This window comes from Cyprinodon tularosa, unplaced genomic scaffold, assembly GCF_016077235.1.
Source record: "Cyprinodon tularosa strain WSP-4 unplaced genomic scaffold, ASM1607723v1 ctg238, whole genome shotgun sequence".
NCBI classification, from domain to species: domain Eukaryota; kingdom Metazoa; phylum Chordata; class Actinopteri; order Cyprinodontiformes; family Cyprinodontidae; genus Cyprinodon; species Cyprinodon tularosa.
In genome coordinates, this window is record NW_024038890.1 from 101808 (window position 1) to 126837 (window position 25030).

General features: G+C 37.8%; 2 protein-coding genes across 2 annotated transcripts; one reads left to right on the plus strand and one right to left on the minus strand.

The window, feature by feature from the left end:
- Nucleotides 1-1690: 1690 nt before the first annotated feature.
- LOC119784954 (histone-lysine N-methyltransferase SETD1B-A-like) lies at nucleotides 1691-16807 on the plus strand. The gene is made up of 16 exons (XM_038287274.1): nucleotides 1691-1891; nucleotides 2013-2117; nucleotides 2930-3200; nucleotides 3290-3402; nucleotides 3496-4482; nucleotides 6234-6917; nucleotides 7005-7121; nucleotides 7208-7268; nucleotides 7355-7453; nucleotides 9045-9428; nucleotides 9539-10518; nucleotides 13989-14135; nucleotides 14208-14333; nucleotides 15166-15285; nucleotides 15478-15615; nucleotides 15735-16807. The coding sequence occupies exons 1-16, from the start codon at nucleotides 1712-1714 to the stop codon at nucleotides 15906-15908; spliced, it is 4686 nt and encodes a 1561-aa protein (XP_038143202.1). The 5' UTR covers nucleotides 1691-1711; the 3' UTR covers nucleotides 15909-16807.
- Nucleotides 16175-20883, minus strand: hpdb (4-hydroxyphenylpyruvate dioxygenase b). The gene is made up of 14 exons (XM_038287268.1): nucleotides 20753-20883; nucleotides 20611-20637; nucleotides 20385-20447; nucleotides 19979-20083; nucleotides 19712-19754; nucleotides 18592-18674; nucleotides 18416-18505; nucleotides 18214-18317; nucleotides 18050-18127; nucleotides 17387-17549; nucleotides 17242-17313; nucleotides 17037-17159; nucleotides 16834-16950; nucleotides 16175-16758 (listed from the first exon to the last, which is right to left on the minus strand). The coding sequence occupies exons 1-14, from the start codon at nucleotides 20753-20755 to the stop codon at nucleotides 16648-16650; spliced, it is 1182 nt and encodes a 393-aa protein (XP_038143196.1). The 5' UTR covers nucleotides 20756-20883; the 3' UTR covers nucleotides 16175-16647.
- Nucleotides 20884-25030: the final 4147 nt, after the last annotated feature.

The window sequence follows — 25030 nt, forward strand, 5'->3', positions numbered from 1 at the left end:
AATATCCTGTCCAGGGGTGATGTGGAGAAACTAGTTCATGCATTTGTTATCTCAAGGCTGGACTATTTTAATTCTTTACTATCAGGAAGTCCACAAACTGTAGTTAAAAGCCTTCAGCTGATCCAAAATGCTGCAGCCAGAGTTCTGATGAAAATCAAAAAGAGAGATCATATCTCTCTCCTATCCTATCTGCTCTTCATTGGCTTTCTGCTAAATCAAGAATAGAATTTAAAATCCTCCTTCTCACATATAAAGCCTTAAATGGCCAAGCTCCATCTTATATCAGAGATCTGATTGTTCCTTATGTTCCTAACAGAGCACTTCGCTCTCAATCTTCAGGTTTACTAGTGGTTCCTAGAATTTCTAAAAGTAGAATAGGAGGCAGATCTTTTAGTTAGATGGCCGCTCACCCTGAGCCTGGTTCTGCTGGAGGTTTCTTCCTGTTAAAAGGGAGTTTTTCCTCTCCACTGTCGCTACAAGCATGCTTAGGGTGAGGGACTGCCTTCGAGTCAATGAGTCGATGCAATCAACTGGTTTTCCTTAAATAGAAAACTTTGAATCAATTTGACTGTATGATCTGGTGAACTGTAAAGTGCCTTGAGATGACATGTGTTGTGAAATGGCGCTATATAACTATAATTCATTTAATTGAATTTCCTTATTTCCTGTCCAAATGACATGAATATAAGAAATTTGTTTTTCCCCAAATGTACTAATGTAATCCCTCCATTTATTACCATCCTCTCAGAGTAACAGATACAAAAGATTCTGGGTGAAGAGAGCCAGAGTGTTAAACTAGAGGCCGGATATGTACAGGTTGTCACACAAAAAGACAGGCTCATAAGGTCTAAATGGTATATATATATATAAACCTTTCTTACATTACAAATATTGCTATATTGTGATGACTCTATATATTACAGGATTACTATTTTAATTTCATGAGATTCAATTTGAATTTGGAAAAAAATATAGTATTTGTTTGTGTGTACTTTTGCTTCGGTAAATTTGTTTAAAAACTATCATGCCAATAAAGGTAAGTTCTCTTGATTTTAAGTAGGTAATCAGACTTAACATGGTTGAATCTAATTAACAAAATGTGCATACTCAATGTAAACGATCAAATATTGTGTGCCTGTATTGACTTTGCCCATCTGATTGGCCATAGTAAAAGTTGAACTCTGTCAGTGATTATGACAGAGGTCTTAAGATATTGTAAAAGTGACATAGACTTAGAGACAGACTTAGACTTAGACATATTTTATTTTGGCATTTTGTACACACAAGTATATATATATATATATATATTTTTTTTTTTTTTCTTTTTTTTTTTCTCCAATTGTATTTACAGTTACCTCATGGTGTTCTTCCGCCCAGCCTGAGGATCTACATTAGATTCGTCCCTGCCTCCTGGCGGATGAATACATGATCCTACCAGAGCGACGACCTGTAAAAAAATAAATAAAAGAAAACACGCAGGAAACTCAACAGCTTTGCAACAATGTTGACCGATCAAAAGGGAGAACTTCGGTGAAAGTAAGCGAGACAAGAAGTGTTCGATTAGACACTGGTTCGGGTATTTAGGTAGGTATCTTTATATTTCGGATAAGGACACAGGTGATGCTCTCCATCACCTGTTGGGGTGTGTTAACCTCAGCTGGAGGACTCATTTCTGCTAGCTTCCATTGACCGTGGTACAAAATGACACCATATGGGATTGATTTGGACGTTTTTACAGGTTTTGTTTAATGTAATGGAAAGCGAAAACCAAGATTTAGAGACAGATACACCTCCTCTGGACTGGAAAAGTTGCAAATTGATCATAGACCCTGCAATTACTAAAGGATTATACAAAGTCTGCCGCTTTGATGGACAACATTTCAACATCCCCGTGAGTAATGATATCCTATTAATACTCCTACCCTCCTCCTTAGCTGTTAAATTTCTGATTAAAATGTGAAAATCTTTTTTTTTTATCCTCCATTGTAATTACAACGTGTTTTCTTTGTAAGGTTGAGGATTTAGGTCTTTTTCCTGTGGAGACCGTCAGAGATCCCAGAGTCTGCCGTCTGTGGAGTAAACACAACATAACTGATCTACTGCTTCCTAAATTCAAGGTACTTTTTATGATCACCATCAAACTTGCAGTCAGGAGCAAATCAGTTAGTTGAAATGACAAACATGGATGTTTATCAGCAGTTTTCTGCAAACAATTAAAGGATTTTGGTCTTTTAATAGAAAGATTTAAGCATATGTTTATCCTAATTTTATATTTATCAGCCCCTATCAGGACATAAGCAAAAAATTAATAAATAGATAAATAATAACTGTTGTGGGTACTAGATAATTACTTACGCCCCCTAGAGGAGGCACCAAGTCATTACCTCCCAAATCACAAGTAAGTCTCTAATTCTTAGTATAGGATCAAGATAAGTAAATAAATAAATAAAACTTTTTCATTTTTGGTTTCAAATGGAAAAAAAATTCTGAATAACTGAATAAGTATACACTGACCTTTCTAATAAAACACACCAGTACATTTCTCCAACACACTGTCTAACTAACTGCATTATTGAAGTGTAAATTCCTTCCTGTCATATTGGGACATTGCTGCGCTATTCGCCAGAAGTTACATTTATATTGTTTCAAAACAACACTTGTTAGACTGAGTTTTAACGCAAGGTGCTCTTGTAAATATCTGGTTTTCAAATAAAGGTTTCTTTCTTTTTTCCTCCTTCAATGTCCGTCTATGGGCTTTGCAAATTATAGCTTACAATTAATGACTTTTTTGAAATTAACTTCCTTAAACTTTTTGTTACAGATCAATAAATATATATTTTTTAATCATAGACAAATTAAACAGTTATTAAAGGTATAACTTTACAGTGGTGCAAATAAAAAAATAATAATTAAATGTGTTTCTTTCCAGATTGATGAGTGGTATATCGGGCCTGTCCCTCCCAAGGAATTGACATTTTGCAGGTTAAATGATAATGTGAGAGAAACATTTCTCACCAATATGTGCCAGAAATATGGTAAAGTGGAAGAAGTGGAAATATTTTACAATCCAAACAACAAGAAACACCTGGGAGTTGCGAAGGTCATCTTTGACTCGGTGAGAGCAGCAAAGAACGCAATGGAGCACCTTCATCAAACATCCGTGATGGGAAATATTATACATGTGGAAATAGATCCCAAAGGTAAAATTGGATTTTTTTTTTTTTAATCAGTTTTCAGTCGCCACATTTGTTTTTGATTAAGTGACTAATTCTCAGATGAATCTTCTCAGGTCAGAAAAGAACGAAATATCTTCAGCTGTTGCTTAACGGCCTGTATACTCCCTGGACGTTACCATTGGGGAGCAGTGAGCGCGTTCTTCAAAGCTTAGTCGACACCCTGGTGGTAAACATTAAAGCATCCTTTCAACACTGATCCTGAAATTTCAGATCAGATAGTGAAAAATCTTTTCTTTTCATGTTGTTGTTTTTCACTCAGCCCAGCGCTGCTGCTCAACAGTTAGGAGCTGCCTCCAGTCCTACCAGCATCGCTACACCCCTCTCCTTGGACACAGCCTACTCCAGCATTTGGCAAGACACTCCTTGCAGCTTTGGCCTAACACCACAATCTCAGGGAACCCCCCGGACTCCCTCCTTTTCTGCGACTCCTCTCTCCCAGGACTCCTGCTACTCCAGCCTTCAGGCGACGCCTGTCCTCCAGGGGGAGCCATCTAGCTTCAGCCTTCACAAACATTTAAGACGAGCGCTCTGTCGTCAAAAACAGGCGAAGCATCAGAGGGTATCTAACCCAGCTTCAAATGTCAGTTTCATTTTAAAGTCTAACCACCTCCCCCTTCTGAATCCAACTTTAAATCAGCAACAAATCAGTAACCAGCAGCTCACAATGTGGAGCCACAACACCAGATACTCTGCCTACAAGGAGCCTTCCTGTAGTCCCGTTTCCTCCTTTCAGGAGTCTGCAGACATGGGTAGCTCTTCTTCTGTGACTTCACCTCACACCCGTGACCCTGTCGACGTCCACAGCAATAGTTTCACAGCTGATGGTCGACACGTCAGCAATGAGGGTCACCCAGAGGTGGGGAGTTTGGACTCGCGCATTGAACATCTGCTGATAAACAGTCAGATTTCTGAAAGTTTATATTTTAAATGCAAAACTCAAAAGCCTGAAGGAGACTCTCCAGACAGCCCTTCTTCACCTCAATACACTCCTAAGGTTCCTCTCTCAGATGATTCCCCTTCTTGCTCCCCATCACCTAGTGAATCCTTTACCAGCGGCCATCGCCGTCCAAAGGATTTCAGTTCATCGCTCCCCGAAAACGAGGAGGATGAAACTAATCAAGCTGTTTTGTTTCTTAAAGCAAACTCCCAGTCTCCCACATCCTCTGAGCTGGAACATTCAGAAAGCAGAGTGCATCAAACACATGAGGAAGATGTCAACATAACGCAGTGGATTTCTTCCTCAAAGGTAGATTTTGTAATTTCTTGCTTTAGCGTTGTCAATATGACGTCCTTCAAATATTTTTATTCTCTTTGATCTGGTTCACAATTCACAACTCCCAAACAGTTATATATGTTGTTAGATTTTATGTGTAGTTAGACTTAAAAAGAAAACAATACCACATGAGTCAAAACCATCTATTTTGATGCAGTATTCTTAAATAGGATAACATGACATTTTAATTCATTTAATTCCTGTTGGACATGAATCTAAATTTTTAAAAAGAAAAAAAAAAATGGAGAACACACCAAATCACAAATATCAGATTACCAGATGTGCCAAATTGTTTCAGTGGGATAAATATGCATAAAACCAACACTAACTAGTCCATAATGGTTAGCTGGAAGAAAAGACAAATATACTTATGTTTATTTGTATTTTGTTTTTAAATTAAAATCCTAAAAGTCTTCCATGCATTTGCATTAAGGGCCCCTGAAAATAGTAAAAAAAAAAAATAAAAAATTTCACTGTGTTTATGTGACTTCTCACACTACAAAAAATTGAAATCTAAATAAGTCATTTTTTTCTTGCAGTAAGTGCATTTTTTCTTGAATTGAGGAGGTAATTGAGACACTTTGCAAATGGAACAAGACAATTTACATTGAAAATAAGAAAAAACGATTACATTGTCTTATTTCAGGTGCATATTATTTAATTATCTTATTTTAAGACTAAAAATACTCCTTCAATTGGCAAATTATCTTATTTACCTACTCAAATTAATGGTAAATACACTTAATTTAAGATATTTTTTCACATTTTTAGATGATTTTTGCAATGCAAGTCTTTTGGAGCCTGTTTATCACTCTAATGCTTCTAGAAACCATAGTTTAGTTTACTCTTTTTGTCTTTCCTTAAAGAGCTTAAAGAAATCTATCGCTTTAAACTTTGCCTTTCATTTATTGAATTTTTTTTTTACAGGATTCTAGGCCATAATGTTGGCTTTCTGGTTCTATTTTTATGACCTGTTCTGTTTAATAGGCAAACACCCTGCAACATTTCCTTCCATTGACCAGTGCTAGAGAAAATAATTCCCACAGCATGATGCTGTCAGCACCATGTTTTGTAGTGTGGATGGGGCTCAGGAAGTATGGATCTAATCACTGCAGCACCTCCCACATGTTTGCCATGGCCTCATGAGAGTTTGTTTTGATAGCAGGTTTATTAATCAGGCTCATGTAGAGCCTGCAGCTGACTTTCCCAGGAGGTTTGTCAAACATAATTAGTCTTTTGGAAAAATTAAAGAGGGACTTCAGATGTTCTATTTTTTTTAATTATTATTTGTTTTACCCTCTTCCATAAAGGCCATATTTATGGATTTGTGCAGCGCCTCCACAGTTACAACATGCCATACCTGTTCCCATATTCATTTTAAGATAATTGATTAAACAGAGCCCTCTATCTCCGAGGTTTTCAATATTTTGTAATCAGAAACTTCCCTCCAACTTTTCCCTGACATGTTTTATCTGTTCGGTGGTTTAATCAAACCTGTTTATGATGCTGTTTGTTCTCTAATGTTCTTTTTAGTCAGAGCTGGAAGCCATTTCTGCTGAACACAGATTATTGCATTGGCTTTTTTAGAGATGTCTCAGTAAATGGGACTGAATGCAGATGTAGAGCAGATATTACTTTTTCTTTGCTATTATGTCACAATGTTAGTCTGCTACAAAATTGATAAAATAAAGTTTAGAATGTTTACATTGCATGTTTTATTTTAGGAACATTATGCCGTGGACTCAAATATAACCAGGTGTCGACCTCTGCCACTTGTAGAAGACAGATCATCACTTCTTAAATCTCCATCTACCTCTGCCATGTACACCAACATTCCCATAGCTCCTCCTCCAGATCCAGTCAGATGTTCTCATCCTCCACAAGCCTCTTTTCCGACCCCCCCTTTCCTTCCACCTATTCCTCCTGTCCCTCCCCGCCTGCCGAATGGCACCATCCCCATCCCTCCTCCAGGCTGGATCCCACCTCGGGGTATCCCCATCCCACCTCCCCCTATCCCACCTCCTCCCTCCCTTCCTCCCCCACCAACTTTCTCGGTACCTCCTCCACCTTTACCTGGGTCACGACCTGTTCCTCCTCCTTTACCCATATACCCTGTAGCTGTACCACCTTTACTCAGAGGGGAACCTCCACGGCATGGCAGTGCATCTTTCCCATTCCCTCGCCCGCCCTGGCTCGTCCCGCCTTTTCCCTCCTTTAATCCCTTTGTGCCGCCACCAAACTTCACTCCTGTTCAGGAAAAGTGCTATAAGGTAACCGTGGAAAAGGTTTTAGAAATTCTTATGGAGGAGTTGAAATCTGTCATTCGGAAAGACATCATGCGAAGAGCGATTGAAGGAGTGGCTTTTAAGGCGTTTGAGGACTGGTGGGACTGCCAAGAAAAGAAAAAGGTTAGTTTGTTGTTTTCAAGTTCTTTTTATTTTGTTTCATCAAAGCATATTTTTGCAACGTGAAGGTTGTTTATTTCCTTGTTCAAGATGCAAGTTTCTCCATTGAAAAGTGGAGCTCCAGCTGTTGATGGAAGGAAAACACAAACAAATCTTCACAGCGGTATTAGCGAGAGGGGGAAAAAGCCTGCTCTGCCATCGTTCAGAGTAAAATATGCCTCTAATATTCAACACACAGGTTTCCGTCTGCACAGTGATTGAATTATTGATTCTAAAACACTCTTTCCCTACAGGTAAAACGAAAACGATCAGAAGAAATAGAAAACAAGTCAAATTCCGCTCATGAAAGCTGTGGTAAGGTTTAGTTTTTATATTTTAATATTTTATAGCAGACCTTAAAAAAATCCTTTAACAGAAATGCTTCCAAATCTTCCATTCAGCTTTAAAGTTGCAGCAGGAGGATAACATTGAGAAATCTGCAGCTGAGGGAGCCAAACGAAGACACGCTAGACCCTTAGAGCTGGACAGTGATGATGAAGGTGAAGAAGACAAAACACATCATGATAGCAACCAGACATCAGAGCAAATAGATGTTATCAAGCCTGCGGAGGATCCTCAGATTATGGTAAATGCTTGTAAACTTGTTATTGCAGCACAATAACATTCATTTATTATAACTGGAGTTGCACTGAGACATTGATGGGAGGAAACAGCCAATCGGTGATGCTGGTGGGTTAAGGGTTGCGAAATCAATAGATTAGTAAACTCTATTAATGGTAGCGAGTTAATTGATCAGAAAATAGTAACAAAATCCAAAACAGGTCCCAGATAGAGGTTGAACTCTCAGAAAATATGGAATTCACTCATCTGTACAAATGAACTGTCTCTGTAAGAAGGCAAAAAAACCCCCAAAAAAACTGAATCATGTCCCCTTAGATTATCCCTCATAAAGGGAAATCAAATTGAATTAATCAAAAAACTGATCAGAATCCAAATTCAAAACTTTGATTGGTGCTGTCATGATTTTATTCAAAGATCTGACCAACATGCAGAAAACCAATCAGAGATGCCAGGGGAAGGTTTAACAGGCTTATTGAGAACTGGTAGAGATGGGTCCAGTGCTGCTCTGAACACTGGCGAACCAGGACTGAAAAAAGAAGGGGAAGTTTCTGTAGTTAGTTTGGGCTCAGTGGGAAATTTGAGCTTCGATTTTCAAAAGGGAGTAAAGGCAACAGGACTTAAGTTTCCAGAAAAGCTGTCTTTCTTTGAATCCAGTCGGTGCAGGTTGTTCCAGAAATTGGTTTGCTAGTTGGAGGGTGGACAGGGTTTACCCAGGTTAAGTTGTTTCCTTGAGGAACGTAGGAGTTGACTACCACTTAGATTTCCTTCGGTACTTGAACGGATCTTGTGGAGATGAATCCCCTGCTCAGTGTGAAGCTCAAACAATCCTTTGGGGAAAAGTAGATCCAAACCTCCAGTTTGAATTCCCAGCTCAGTTTGAAGCTTAGATGATCCTTTCAGGGGGAGAAGGGCCAAAACATCCACTTTGCAGGATGACTTCCTGCTGAGAGGCAGAGACAAAAACAACAGGATTAAGACTCAGGTTGACAAAAACTCAGTTTGACTCAGCAAAACTCAGCTTGGCAAGAGTACCCAAAACTGGCAAACACTCTGGCGTCGAGGTAGTGGCAGTCAGCAGTTTAAGAGTCCTCAGGTAAGGAGGCAACCATCCACATTTGTGTGAAAGAGCGCCACCTGGTGGTGGAGGGAAAACACACAAAAACACAACCCACACAAACTGGATTCCTAACAGGTGCATCTTGTGTTAGAATCTATCTACAATAGAAATGAATGTTTATCAATGTTTGTATCATGAACTGTCAAGTTTTAATTTTGTGAGGAGGCATTAAAGGGGATGCTTTCATTAGTCTGACAGAGATGATGAAGAGGATGTTGACCAGGGATGTAAAGAAAAGACGTCAGAACTGGAAAGGTCTGAAGAGGATCCTGCTGTCTGTCTAGCTAGAGATGAAGATCGGTGCCTAAAAAGTGGTATGTTTAAGGGCTGCATCGCAGAAAATGTCAGAATAACTAGTCGATAGATAATACTTTATCTTTATTTCCCTGCAGACAGATTACCAGTGAGCAGCACCTCAGAAGAAAGTGATTACTCATCGGACTCCTCTGACTCGTTTTCTTCAGAGAGGTTTGATGACTCGTCTTCTGACCTCAGCTCTGAACATGAGGACATGGAGGAGGAGGATAACAGCAGGGAAGAATGCATAGTGATATCGTCTGATGAAGACTCACTGGAGCCAGAGCTTAGTGGGACCCCCACTGCTCCTCTAACTCCTGGAGCTAAGCTGGATCTAGACTTGGAGGAGGCTTTAGAGTCCTTCCATGCGGATGAAGAAGAGGAGAACTATACAGGCTGCCTCAAAGACAGCAGTGGTGTGGATCTTCAGCACCAAGAACCTCCAGACATAGAGCTCATTTCATCTTTAGGACTAGAAGGTAATTCTTTCTTTGTGATTTCAGGTCAATTTTTTTATCAAAAGTTTAGTAATTTCTCCATAATAACTATTAAAATGAATAAGTACATTTTTTTATGTTTTATTAACCAGTGGAGTCTGGTCCTGGATGGAGCACAGAGTGTCTGGAGATCCTAGACAACCTGAGGCCTCTCACCCCCACTGGCAGCTTGGTGGACAGTGACCCTGACAATCTGATAAAAAGCAAACCAGCATCTCCAGCTCTGGATGAGGAGGAGAGACCACCCACACCAGGGAAGGGGATTGTTGCTGGACTGGTGAATATAGACTCAGACGAAGCCCATGAAATCATTTCCCTCTCCCCTGCAAGTAGCAATGTTTTTGTGGCTACCTCTGATTTCCTACCCACCTCCTACCTGTACGAGGAGAAACCCAAAACTCCAGGGAGGGAGGAAAGCGGCGTATGGAATCTTCACAGCTCCATTCCAGCAACGGCTGGTCACATAGCAGAAACGTTTGAAGGAAACACAGTGTTTTCCCCTCTGTGCAGTCCCCCAGATGTTCTACCACTTTCAAGCAATCCGTATATCACCCCCCCTAAAACGCCGGGAAGAGACATTTTCTTACCTCGAAGAGATGTAGTCCATAAGAGGAAAACAGAAACGCTCCCTCCTCTACCTCTGCTGCATGACAGCCCTCTTAGTGTTTCTCCCATCCCATTGTCCTCTCCATCCAGTCTCTCTGAATCTTCATTCAGCTTCGCAGATGGAAACGATGAAAGCATAAGTTCAGGTGTGAGAATGAAACCTTTGCAGGGACTTGAGAACACGCCTGGACTTTATAACGACGACAAAGTTATATGGAGGAAAAAACTGAGGAGGAGCCTGAAGCGCAGAAAGAGGGCCCACCTTCATCGAAGATTATTAAAAGGAGTGAACTGGTCGTGTTCCTTTCAGCAGCACTTTCTCAGGAGGCGTTCGTCATGTGAGGAGTTTAATATCCTTCATAATATCTGGAAGGAGGGTTTGGATGAAGAGGATGCCAGACATCTTCAGAGTGTCTATGAAAGGCTACAAGAGCAGGATGACGGTGCTGGGTGGCTGAGTGAAACTGTCTGGAGCCCTCATCCTCATATCCTTTTATTCTCTATTCAGAATCAGAATCAGAAATACTTTAATAATCCCAGAGGGAAATTACTTTTGTTACACGCTCCAGTTACAGTTTTACGTATATATATATATATATATATATATATATATATATATATATATATATATATATATATATATATATGTACGTATATCCATGCATATGTAAAGACTAAATCCAAATGAAGTGAAAATCCAAGTAAAAAGCAAAAATAGTGCATTCTGCTGGATCGTGAATGCATTGTTTAGATGATTAAAAAAATTATTACTTAGGTAGATATATACAAATGGTCAGTGTTTGGGGGTAATGGCATTACATAGTAACAGAGTTATTTAACTAATTGCTTCTCATAAATGTATAACACACTGATGTTGAGACTTGAGACTGGGATGGAAGGTAAAACTATGGAGGGAGAAAAAGATTCCTGATCAAGCAGCCAGAGCTATATTGGAATAATCATATTTTAGAGTCAAAGTCCAGACTTAAATCTGGTTCATTGTCTGTGACATTTTAAAATGGAAGCTCAGGGATGCTATGTTTGCAGCCTGAGTGAGGTTGAGCAATTTAGCAAAAAATAAATGAGCTAAAGATGTTGAAAGCCATAGACGTAGCGTTACAGTTTCAGCTCCAGCAAAAACCAAAAAATTGTTAAATAAATGTATTCACACCTGTGGATGAGTCATTTATGTGTTTTATTTTTTTCTAAGATATTATTAAGAATTATTAAGCATAATTCGCTTTCTGTACACATTTCTTTACTTAGTTCCAGTGATCCAAAGCTGGAAATATTATTGCAAATATGTAAAATCTTTATTGATGTGAAGTTAGAAAAAGTCTAAAAATAATGAAGGGTTATAAACTATGGAAGCCCGTTTCCGCCACTCTGTAAAAAAAAAAAAAAAACTATCTCAATATAATGAGATAGTAACTCAATATAATGAGATAGTATCTCATTATAATGAGATAGTTTTTTTTTTTTTTTTTACCATTTTTTTAAGTTAAAATTGAGTATTTTTGGTCAATAGCTCCCAGGTCATGTGACCTATTGATGCAAAATCAGTGTGAAATTGTTCTACTAGTCTCTGTAGATGGGGCACACTCATTTGTTTTTCATTTTAACTCTTTTTTTATTTTTTAGCAATTTTTTAAGTTAAATTTGAGTATTTTTGGTCAATAGCTCCCAGGTCATGTGACCTATTGACCCAAAATCAGTGTGAATTGTTGGGTCCCCACTTACATGGGCCCACCACCCGTGAGAGGGGCCATAAGGGTCGTATGCAATGTGTGTTGGCCGGGGGAGGGGACCCTGGTGGTCCGATCCTCGGCTGCAGAAGCTGGCTCTTGGGATGTGGAATGTCACCTCGCTGGTGGGAAGGGACCGGAGCTAGTGTGTGAGGCTGAGAGGTTCCAGCTAGAAATAGTCTGTCTCACCTGACGTATGGTTCTGGTTCTGGAACCAGTCTCCTTGAGAGGGGCTGGACATACTTCCACTCTGGAGTTGCCCACAGTGAGAGGCGCTGGGCAGGAGTGGGCATACTTGTTGCCCCCCATCTCGGCGCCTGTACGTTGGGGTTCATCCCGGTGAACGAGAGGGCTCCGCCTAAGGGTGGGGGGACGGGTTCTGACTGTTGTCTGTGCTAACGGGCCGAACAACAGTTAAGATTACCCACCCTTCTTGGAGTCCTTAGAGGGAGAACTGGAGGGTGCCCCTCCTGGGGACTCCCTTGTTCTGCTGGGAGACTTCAACGCTCACGTGGGCAATGACAGTGAGACCTGGAAGGGCATGGTTGGGAGGAATGGTCGCCCCGATCTGAACTCGAGTGGTGTTCTGTTGTTGGACTTCTGTGCTCGTCATGGATTGTCCATAACGAACACCATGTTCAAGCATAAGGGTGTCCATATGTGGTAAAAAATAGAAAAAGAGTTAAAATGAAAAACAAATAAGTGTGCCCCATCTACAGAGACTAGTAGAACAATTTCACACTGATTTTGGGTCAATAGGTCACATGACCTGGGAGCTATTGACCAAAAATACTCAATTTTAACTAAAAAAATTGGTAAAAAAATAAAAAAGAGTTAAAATGAAAAACAAATGAGTGTGCCCCATCTACAGAGACTAGTAGAACAATTTCACACTGATTTTGGGTCAATAGGTCACATGACCTGGGAGCTATTGACCAAAAATACTCAATTTTAACTAAAAAAATTGGTAAAAAAAAACAAAAAAGAGTTAAAATGAAAAACAAATAAGTGTGCCCCATCTACAGAGACTAGTAGAACAATTTCACACTGATTTTGGGTCAATAGGTCACATGACCTGGGAGCTATTGACCAAAAATACTCAATTTTAACTAAGAAAATTGGTAAAAAAATAAAAAAAGAGTTAAAATGAAAAACAAATGAGTGTGCCCCATTTACAGAGACTAGTAGAACAATTTCACACTGATTTGGGGTCAATAGGTCACATGACCTGGGAGCTATTGACCAAAAATACTCAATTTTGACTTAAAAAATTGGTAAAAAATAAAAAAAGAGTTAAAATGAAAAACAAATGAGTGTGCCCCATTTACAGAGACTAGTAGAACAATTTCACACTGATTTGGGGTCAATAGGTCACATGACCTGGGAGCTATTGACCAAAAATACTCAATTTTAACTTAAAAAATTGGTAAAAAAAGCAAAAAAAAACTATATCAATATAATGAGATACTATCTCATTATATTGAGTTACTATCTCAATATAATGAGATACTATCTCATTATAATGAGATACTATCTCATTATATTGAGTTACTATCTCATTATAATGAGATACTATCTCATTATATTGAGTTACTATCTCATTATAATGAGATACTATCTCATTATATTGAGATACTATCTCATTATAATGAGATACTATCTCATTATATTGAGTTACTATCTCATTATAATGAGATACTATCTCATTATATTGAGTTACTATCTCATTATAATGAGATACTATCTCATTATATTGAGTTACTATCTCATTATAATGAGATACTATCTCATTATATTGAGTTACTATCTCATTATAATGAGATACTATCTCATTATATTGAGATACTATCTCATTATAATGAGATACTATCTCATTATATTGAGTTACTATCTCATTATAATGAGATACTATCTCATTATATTGAGTTACTATCTCATTATATTGAGATAGTTTTTTTTTTTTTTTTTTTTTTTTACAGAGTGGCGGAAACGGGCTTCCATAATAAACACCTCTTAAATCCACTGCAGTATTGAAAAATATTTTCTTAAATTCTTTTTTTTTTTTTTTTTGCAAATGCTTAAAATATACGGTATCAAAAAGGAATATTTTTTGATGCTCCTTGTGTTCACATTCTTTATATTTGTGTCACAATCTGTTACCTTCCTCCTTAACTCCTGTTTACTGACTAAGATCCCAGCAGAGAGCAGTGAAGAAAACCAGCCTGTCCACAGCACGGGTTCTGCTCGCAGTGAAGGTTTCTACAAAATTAGCAGGAAGGATAAAATAAAGTACCTCATTGGTGCAAAGCCTGCTGATCTTCACCCTACAGGGACTCAGGTACTGAGAGGAATATAGTAAATGCTTAGAGCCTAATGTAGAGTTTATTTGATCAAATGTGTGTTTTTCCAGGGCTCATGTATCCCTGTCCAGCACCCCACATCACTTCGTTCTGGATCTGACTTCAGGTCCGAACAGCGCCGCCTGCTGTCCTCATTCAGCTGTGACAGTGACCTGGTTAAATTTAACCAGCTTAAGGTAAACAAAGTTTTTAACTGGTGGAAATTAGCATTCATCTTTGAATTGTTAAAAAAATTTTTATTTATAAGGATTTCTTAAACATAGATCTTTTTACAACTTCTCTTACAACTACCTTAGTCATTTTCATTTTAATTATGGTGTTTTGTTCATTTGATTATTTATTTAAAATAGGGCTGGGTAATAAATCAATATTTATATATAATGCAATAGATATCTGATCAATATCAGCAGAAAACATGTTGAATAAAATTCTCAATAATTCCTTTGAGCTCCGATTGAGAACCACATGGTATTCTGAGGGATATAGACAAAGGAGATGATTTAGCCTTGCAACCTCCCATATTCAAACTAACCAAGGTTGATAGTAGTGCTGCAGGTTAAAGCTTACATTAAGATAGAGTTAATGTAAATTCAGTCTTTTCTCCCTGGTCCTTATTTCAAGTAGGTAAACAAAACATTAATCAATAATAATCCATATCGTCTGAAATGAAAGGCCAGCGTCGGGATACGTTTTTGAGCCTCATCTCACACCCCTAATTTATAATGTCGTGTTAAATATCCTTTAGAAATTGAAGGTTATTGCTTTTTGAGAAGACGGACATAGACTCAGACTAAACTTCCTGTGTTGAGTTCCCTCATTACTGTATTAGACCAGCTTGAAACCTCAGGAGAACATCATCATTATTTGTCTTTAAACTCTATTTCAATGTTTTACTTTGAGTCTGTTTCTCTTTGTTACATCAGATAATGCAAACACACAAAATCTGATCTTATCGAACCCAGCTGGCATCTGTAAATAAAGCTTCAATCGTTTCATATCTCCCATCAGTTTCGAAAGAAGAAGATTTATTTCAGTCGGAGTCTGATCCATGAGTGGGGCCTGTTTGCCTTGGAGCCCATAGCAGCAGATGAGATGGTGATTGAGTATGTGGGACAGCTCGTCAGACAGGTAAAACTATCCGAGATAAATTCAACTCTCAAAAAAATACCACAGATAGGATTTAGAAAAATAATCCCCAAGGAATGTTTCTCTAAGTTGTTCCTAAGGCAGCCTGTGGTTGTTCTTGGTAGTTTCCTGAAGACTGAATATAGCAGGAGTGACAAACTCTGCTCTTTCACTACAAACGCTCTTTATCTGTAGGTCATTGCAGACATGAGAGAGCAGAGATATGAAGAGGAGGGCATCGGAAGCAGCTATTTATTCCGTGTTGATCAGGACACCATCATTGATGCCACAAAATGTGGAAACTTAGCCAGGTTTATCAACCACAGCTGCAACGTGAGTACAAACCTAGACTCTTTCATTCTGAACACAACCAATCAGCATTAAAACCCTCTTTATTTTACTATGAATTTAAGCATTTCTCTTGCTGGATTTTTTTTTTTTTAATCTTTCAGCCTAACTGTTACGCAAAGGTCATCACAGTGGAGTCTCAGAAGAAGATAGTGATTTACTCCCGGCAGCCGATAGGCGTCGATGAAGAAATCACCTACGACTACAAGTTTCCCATCGAGGAAACAAAGATTCCTTGTCTGTGTGGAGCGGATACCTGCAGAGGATCCCTGAACTGATCTCTTATTAGCTGAAATCCTCTGTGGCCTTCAATGCTCCCTATCTGGATCATGTTTACAACTCAAAATTGCTATAAAAGCTGCAGACAGTTTGAGTTCGTACAGTGAAATATGACTTAAAAATCTCTTTAGACAATGGAAAAACAAAGAAAAACTGTTCGGACATTGATTTGTCTGTGCCGGCTCGGAGAAGCTTATCTAAAACGAACCATGTATAAAATCTTTCAAAATACATCATGAAACTGCTGAAAAAAGTAAACAAGAACCAGAGAGCACATGGAAAGTATTTAATTCAAGAGGATGTACAAAGATATACATTTCTAGACTCAGAACATTTAAATGTCTGCTAAGCTCAGAGTTGAAATGATAGTTGAATGTTTTCATTTACGAGAGCTTTAATGGTGTTTGGCTTGAGTCAAGCCTGTACTGTACATATTTAGTAGAAATAGGAATCCACTTTAGAGCCCTTCACTCTTTATTTTTTAATGAATGCTTTGGGAGATTTGCCAAGTAGGATTTTCTCAACATCAAAATGGATTATAGCATTTAAATGTTTTTATTAAATGTAAAGGAAAAAAGAAATAAAGAAGCTGAGAAATACTTACATGGTGCTATGTGCATTTTATTATTAAAGTTGGATGCAGTAAATCAATGAGAACCTGAGCAGTTTTTAACCTTAACAATGAATAAATCTTGAGTTTTAAAAGTCATAAAGAGGAAGAAAAAAAAAGGTTTTGCTTCACATGATCTCTGTATTTCCATTTGGTGTCAGGATGGTGAGATTTCCTCGAGCCCGCTGGTCCGCTTCAATAGCTTCAAAAAGAGACTTGAAGTTTCCTGCACCAAAGCCCTGTGAATATAAAATCAACAAGAGATAAGTATTTGGTAAACAGAAAATCTGTTAAGAATCTGGGGCTGTCTTCACCTGGTGATTGTGTCTCTGAATGACCTCCAGGAAAACCGTGGGACGGTCTTGAACTGGCTTGGTGAAGATCTGAAGTAAATACCCTTTGTCATCATAGTCCACCAAGATCTTCAGTTCCTGTAAACGATAGGATCAAAGAGGAGAGATAGACATAAGTGGATGTAGACACACGTCAGCTAGTTGTGTTCTGGTGAAGGTCTGACCTGCAGGACATCCAGGCTCTCAGTAATCTGGACCTTAGAGTGTTTCAGGTTCTCCCTCAGCTGCTCGTAGTAAGTGTCTGGCACTGTCATAAACTCAGTGCCTCGCTCCTTCAGGTTACGGATCTGCCAGAAGGGGATTCATCAGTTAATTGTTTAGGTTTTCCTGCCTAATAGGGCTTAAAAAAACTCAGTTTTAAAGTCTTACTGATGTTATGATGTCTGATGTGTTCATGGCGATGTGCTGAACCCCTGGACCTCCATAGTACTCCACATATTCCTGTAAGAGAACTACTTTTTTATTGTCATAAGTCCATGTATTTAAGTTCTGTTTTTTTTTTCAGTAAACATGCCTGGATCTGAGACTTTCTCTTCCCCATTGCCGGCTCGTTGATCGGCATCTTCACAGTCTCCTCATAGTTGGCCACTACGATGGAACGTAGGGCGCTAAATTCTGTCTGCAGCTGTTTGTCGTCCACCGACCAGAAGCGGTGAAAGAGGAGGTTCTTCTGATACCTGATGAACCATCAACCAACCAGATAGTGAGATCCAAGGGAATAAATCTTCAGGCTTAGTCTTGCTTCAGTACACAACAAGTCAGAAACAGTTTATTTCTAGCTTCTCACTTTATACATTTTGTTTTTCAGTTTATACATTTTGATTGATTTCAAATGAGTAATTTCTGTTTTCTGCTGGGATATGGATAAAAACAAGTTCTTTAAAACATGGATTGGCCAATGAGATCAGTCCTTTAGAGCCCTGCCTCATTTCAGGCTTGGTATGTCTTTTTCAGACTAATAGGGATGAAACCAGTTCCATATGTGCAGAACCACTTAAGGCTTTTCTTAAAACTGCAAAGTCATCCTGATTTCTGTCTCCTGCCAGAGAAGCAGAGTTATGTAAGAGTCCCACAGCTTGTAATTTCTCCCCATATTCTCCTCCCTCTAATGTAAAGTTCTGCAGCGGAATGGTTTGAATTTATCACGAGTGCAAATGAAGAGAGATCCAATAATTACCATTCTACAACTGGAACCATCTCATTGTCTGGCTGGTTTCCCACAACGTGATCGATGAAATTCAGTTTTCCACTTGGTCTGAAACAATATCAGAAGCAGGCAGTCGCAAAAAAAGTTCTAATTGATGAAGGTTTCTCATATTTCAAAGCAAAGTGTTCGCTAACAGTTTGGCCAGTAAAGGGTCTGTGAACAGAGGCGGCTGGAAACCAGGCAGAAACAAGCCTTTGTATCCCGTCCTCTCCACAAACGTGTGGGTAGTGTCGCCATACTGCAAAAAAATTAAAGGATTGTTTTATTTTTGTTTTTGTTTTTTTAAGGAACTGTCATAGATAAAATATTAGGTTTGAATTAAGAGCCCTGACATACCGTCTGCAGCACAGCCAGCCGGACCTTCCCATGCTTGTCCTCCAGGGTGTGGGGCTCTTTGATAGTCATTGCCCCTCGCTCACGAGCTTTCTGTTGAAAATAAAATTGGAGGCTTATAATTTTATTAAAAGCCTTTACCTTAATGGGAAACATTGGTTTAAAAGTTGCTGCATTACCTGAACCAGGAAGTCACAATCCTCCACTGTAAACGCTATGTCTTTCACTCCATCTCCATGTTTCACCAGATGATCCCCCATCTCTGAGAAAACACACTTTATTTAGCCGCATAGATTCAGACTTTGTTTTCCTACCCATCTTTAAATAATCTAGAAATGCATATTATATATATTGAATAATACAATTGTTCTTTCGAACTTTTTCTTTTGCCCATTTTGTAAATGGGCAAAAAAATAAAATCTAACAAGCATTAAGTTATTCTGTTGGTTCATATGTCGTCACTTTTGATATTTTCCACATAGTAAATGTTTCCTATTTATACCAACAACAAAAAACGCAAACTGTTGCATAGCTTGGAGAAACGGTGTCTAAATCATTCCAAATAAAACTATTCACTACTTGCTAAACTCTATCCATGATTCTTAAAGTTTAGAATGTTAAGCAGAGCTTAAATAAAGCTTTTTTATGTTTCTTCACAAAATGTCATGTTTTGAAAACCGCTCTCTTACAAATCTGCACTTAGTCAAGGAGGCTCAACTATTTGTTGAGTCTGATCTGAATCTAGATGTAAATAATCCACCACATAGCCCTATAGGACTGAAAACCAAGAGTTAGTTTCAAGATTGTTGTTTCAAAACCTGTAGAATCTCCAGCTAAGATCCAACTTCTGTTTGCAATGCTTAATTTTTTTTGGTAATTAAATGCTCCGAGCGCTAAAAACAAAACTAAATACCTTTTTTTAAAAGCTGCTGTAAGATAACTCAGGCATTTTGGTAGAGTTTGGTGATTTGAAATAAGTAAAGTGTTGGAACCCTATGATAATATAAGGTTAACATTTCCCTTGTATTGTTGCTTATTGTAAAGTCAAAAAAATGTAGATTTTCATAAATATATTATTAATAAGAAATTTTTCCACTTTTATGATAAAATAACATATTTGTTATTCAAAATACCAGGAAAATTCCAGTTTAGCATCTGGTCAGATGGGAATATATTGGTCTGCATCATGAGAACTGAAACCATCTTTAGTTGATCATTTCTGGGCCAACTTGAAAAATTATTCTTCAGGACAGAATTTGTCTTTAAGCATGCAGTGGCTGCTGCTGATCAGTACTTTACCTTTGTTACCAGGATTGAGAGCAGAGGAGAAGACATAAATGATCTGTAAAACGCAGAGAAAACAGAAACTACATGAAAGAAGCTGCTACCTCTGAAGGTTTGCAAAAGAAGATCTATGAAAGTTGTCTGAAGAAAGATGCTGTTGATTTTAATAATCCCCAGCAGTCATTCCCTCACTAAATCACCTGTCAATCATTCTCCAAACATTTGTTTTTAAGTTTACATCATTTTTTTCTGATATTCCTCCAGGTTCTGCAGGGTTCTTACCTTCCCTTGTTTCACTGCATGGGACACCACATCACGACTGCCTGTCTCCAAGCCTTTGTAAGCCAGCGGCTCAAATCCAAGCTTGTTGCAGTAAAACGATGCAGCCTGGTGGACACAATAATCATTGAACCATTCCATGTTCTTTATGCCTAAAAGCTGACTTTATTTCAAACAAGTAAAAAGCTTTGAATCTGTGTGTTATTGCTCCATCTTCTGGTGCCTGCTTCTTCTGCAGTTTTTTTTTTTTTTTTTACATAGAGGAGGGTGGGGGGGGATCAGTGTGTGGTCTAGTGAGAACTGCTTTTGCTTGACCACTGAGAAGAACTGATACCAATGCCAAGAATGACAATACTGTCAGCTGTGATTATTATGGAACAGAAATATGAACGTTTATGGGGTAGATTACCTGCTTTGCATTTCCAACCCAGAAGGTCAGATGATCGAAGCAGAGGAACCTGCCCTGCTCATGCTAAAAGACACCAATAGAAACCTTGTAAGCTTAGATTATACTGATCAGTTGTTGAATAAACCTGATAAAAGCACATCTTAGAATAGAAAACATATTAACACTCTTATTTATTCTCCTACATTAGCATATAAAAATAATATGTTAAAAAAATCTGATTATTTACCTTGTCGCCTTTGTCTGTGTATGTTGTCTGTTATATAGAAAAAAACATACATTTTCAATAAGTAGGTTTAAGAAAGTATAAAAGATTCAATGTAAACATCACAAACGAGAGTGATAAAGAGTCACCAGTGAATATAACTCACCATCTTGCCTGCGTTGACCTGACCCGGCTTCCAGAAGGAAACTTTCAGGAATGCCTGAATTTAAAAGGGGAGCAGAAGGTTTTTGAACCCACTCCCACCAATGAGGAGCTGGTATTGGTGGAGGAGAGAGAACTACGTTTGCTGTTATACAATAATCACTTTGCAGACATGTCAGCCTATCACAACTCTGACAAAACTTCAGCATCTCTCAGTTCCCTGCAAGAGAAGTTGTTGTTTTGCTGCATAATGTTTGTGTTACATCAAGCCTTATATCAGTCAAAAGATAATGTTGTTGTTTTTTTAACCCTTTATAAATTATCTCTGTTTTGCATCCAAATGCATAAAAAAACAACAGATGACACATTAATGAATCATAACTTAAATGGCCAGTAGATATACAGATTCTTTCATTGTTCACAGGTTTAGAGTTGCAGCGTGATGTTTCTAGCACAATATGAGGCCCATATGTTAGTGTTTAGTGGCAAGAGGAGGCTCTCGCATCCTGGACTCTCATTGGCTCTCTGGGGTGAGACTGAGAGAGAACCCACATTCCCCCCCCCCCAATTTCTATGAAGTCTAGTGTCTGGAAAAACTATACTGGTATCATTAAACACATCTCCAAAGTATTCAAAGTATTAGCACCAAATAAGCTGTTTACATTGGACTGAAGTTAATATGAAAAAAACTGAGAATTTAGTGTATAATCAAATCAAACTACAGGGTTTTAATACTAAAGCATTTACTCTCTGACAAATTTTAAATAATTTAAAAACGTCTACAAAACCCTGGAAGAAAAACAAAGACCTAATGGTTTTCATTCAGTCTGTAGGAAAAGCTGATAAATAAATGTGTTTAATGCAATCCTGTTTCATTTCAGTTTTCAACAAGTTATCAGTTAGCAGTTGTTTAAAGTGAAACAAAATTGTGGACAAGAATGCAAAGCATCTCATGTTTTTAGGAAAACAGCTTTTCATTTATCAGCGAAATGAAATAGTTCTCTTTATGATCAGAATATGACCCTGCAACATATTGCAAGACATTCAGCTTTTACATAAAATATAGATGCTCAATGATCCTCTTATAAATATATACCTAATTTTCCCTGTCCTGTTTGTGAAGAATCCACACATAAAAGATTTGTGATCTTTTTTCCATGTAGCACTACTTTTACAAAGAAGTAGCACTGATTTCTAATGTGAATCATTTACATAGGAAAGCATAAAATATGCACAACAGAAAATTGAACAAATTTCATTGTACAATATTACGACTAAAGAGAAAACTGTGACAGATTTGGAACACTATCATATGAACATTAATTGTTAGATGTTAAAACAAGTTATCCTTTAAATTCAGATATACAGATGCATCAACATGTGATGGGATGGTTGGAAAAATACCAGCGTCTCTATTGCACTGAGCCGCAGTCACCCCCCAGTTTGCCTCCATCAGTGAAGAGAAAGGAGCCTCCAGTGATGTAACTGCATAGGATTTTACTTATTACTGTACTAAAATACTTTTTTTTGAGTATCTTTACATGAGCAATTCTTTTGGTGGGGTACTTTCACTAACTTTCACTTCACTACGTTTCAAAGTAAACTATTGTACTTTCTACTCTACTTTCTAGTTACTTGCTCCTTTTGGCTCAGCTTAGCTTTGTAATCATCTGTTGCTGTTTTTCCTTTTTTTAATTGCAATTTCAACATGGCAGATATCAGTACTTATTCGGATGCCACTGTTTTAGAGATTTGCATGACGCTCCACACATTAGAAAGTCAGGGTAGATATTCTCAGTTTATACATTTTATTGAGGTGTTATTGAGGCCAAGTTGTGCAGTAGGATGAGTTTTCAAAGCAGGGTTATATTTTCTTATTAGATTCAACCTTAAACCTCTATTCCATTGTGAAAGTCTATGGAGAATCAATTCACTCCTGTTTTCTTTTTAGTTTGTCTTTAAATAAGAAATAATCAAAATTGCTGTTCTTATTTTTTGAGGCATTTACAAGTTCTTTACATATGGTCTATTTTTGGAAGCAGAGCAATTATATGCAACAATACATCAGATCGTCTCTGAAAGTTACAAGGTTCTTTAAAATTACTCTGAAAATTGCACAGAAATGTATACTGATATTGCAAAATAAAATTTGTATTTTTGAATAATTAAATACTTTTAATTGAATGTACTTTTAAACACTAAAGCATTTTCAAAAGTGAGTACTTCAATACATTAACTTGAGTAGATGTTAAAACCAGTCACTTTTACTAGTACTTGAGTAAGATTTGACTATGAGTACCAATACTTTCACTCAAGTACTTCTGCTGAGTACTTCATCCACCACTGATTTTTGGTTCTTCATACCTTTTTTCAGTCATAAGCACTAAATTACCATTAACCACATTAACAATATCTTAAATTTTAATCTGTATCTTGAAAGTTAATCATTAAAATAAGATGATTGTAAATAAAAATGACATGACTGATTAAAATAAAAGATAAAATGATTAGAAAAATTAAATAAAATTTGGGCTTAAACTTAAATAACGATGTTTAGATTCTCAGTAAAATGCCACTTAAATATATATATATATGTTCTGTTTTCTGGGAAGTTATTCCAGAATTTTGGTGCATAAGAAATGAAAGCTGCTACTCCAGGATCTGTTTCTGGGTCTACAAAGTAGATTTAAGCCTGAGGACCTGAGAGATCTGGAAAGTTGATCCACTGACAGCAAATCTTTATGTATTTTGGAGCTAAATGATTCACTGCTTCATAGACTAAAATAAGTATTTTAAAGTCTATTCTCTAAAAGAAAGAGAACCAGTATAACAATTTCAGTAGTGGGGTGATGTCCTCCACTTTCTTCATTTATGTGAGGACGCAGGCAGCAGTATTCTGAATCAGCTGCAGCTGCATGATCCACTTTTTATGCAGACCTGTGAAAACATTACTTCAGTATTAAATTCTACTAAAGATGAACGCATTCATTACTTTTTCAAGATCTAGTTGAGACATTAGTCTGTTAATCCTGGAGACGATTTTTTGGTGATAAAAAGCTGACTGTGTTACGGCTATAACCCCTTAAAGGTTCACATCTGAGTCCATCGCTACATACAGTGTTGGAGCCTGATTGGTGGATTTTAGCTGTATTAACTAAAACCGCCTGCTAACTATTGAACGCTGTTCCTTTCTTCCAAAATAAGCATTGCTTTAGTTTTGTTTTAATTCACCTCCAAAAAATGTTGCCACATTCATGCAATGTATTCTTCCATGCATTTACCCAGCACTTGAATGGGTTCATAGTCGATCATAGTTGTTTGTGAATGTATAGCTGCATAGTTACATAACCAATGTTTTCTTATTAAGATCTGAGCTTGGAAGAGCGTGTTGATATTGAACATGCAAAGTATCATGCCTCAGTCAGGTTTAGATATTATTCAAGCAATTTCCAACATGCGCTTGACATTTTAACATGCATTTTATCATATGGATTTTATTTACTTTTTCCTAATGTTAAAAAAAATGGGTTGATCAAAGATTAGCGCAACAAACAGCAGATCTTTCTCTGCTGTGTACCACCAACAACTTATTACCAAGAAATGAGGTTTTCCCTTCAAGAGCAGCCGCTCTTAGCGTCCCTGAAGGGCTTTGTTATTGATGCTGTTGCCAGGCACCTCAGTGTTGTCATCAGTTACAGCTACACACATTCAGACAGAAGAACACGATGTTCTAGATAGAATAATTATACACCTTATGCCCTTTTATTCAGAGAATAATTTCATACAAACATTCGACAAATGTAAAAAAAAAAAGAGCTGCATCAAAAAACAAAAAGGTTGACCCCACATAAACTCTGCTACTGTTTTTTAGATGTGATGTTGGACTGAACTCTGTCTTATTTCACAGTGGGACTCAATCCCACAAGCATTAAGACTCTCTGAGGACAGGAACCAGTGTCTATTATGTTCTTCCAAAGCTTACATTTCTCATCTCATCTCAGTAGCTCCCTGAAAGCTGACTAAAAGTGAAAATGAGCGAAGCAGTATCAGAGACGGATCCAGAAATGCTTGTAAAGGGTGAACAAGAGGACGGCGCTGCTGCAGAAGAAGAGCAGATCTGCTCTGACAGTCTCCAAGAGAAAAGTGCAGGAAAGAGCGGCGCTATGGAAAAAGAGGCACAAGGGAAGATGATGTCTGTTTTCGAGCAGGTGCGTAACCAGATCAGATCACAGGGGGGGTTAAAAGCCCCAAAGAGCAGCATACTGGAGCTGGTGTCAAAAAT

What these genes read in the sequence shown, in the direction of transcription:
- hpdb (XM_038287268.1), bottom strand. An exon ending in ACACAGACAAAGGCGACAAG is followed by an intron (nt 20,448 to 20,610) that starts GTAAATAATCAG and finishes GGTGTCTTTTAG; the next exon opens with CATGAGCAGGGCAGGTTCCT. An exon ending in ATGCAGTGAAACAAGGGAAG is followed by an intron (nt 19,755 to 19,978) that starts GTAAGAACCCTG and finishes TGCGTTTTACAG; the next exon opens with ATCATTTATGTCTTCTCCTC.
- LOC119784954 (XM_038287274.1), top strand. Translation starts at nt 1,712, where the DNA reads ATGGGATTGATTTGGACGTTTTTACAGGTTTTGTTTAATGTAATGGAA. An exon ending in GACAACATTTCAACATCCCC is followed by an intron (nt 1,892 to 2,012) that starts GTGAGTAATGAT and finishes TTTCTTTGTAAG; the next exon opens with GTTGAGGATTTAGGTCTTTT. An exon ending in TGTGGAAATAGATCCCAAAG is followed by an intron (nt 3,201 to 3,289) that starts GTAAAATTGGAT and finishes GAATCTTCTCAG; the next exon opens with GTCAGAAAAGAACGAAATAT.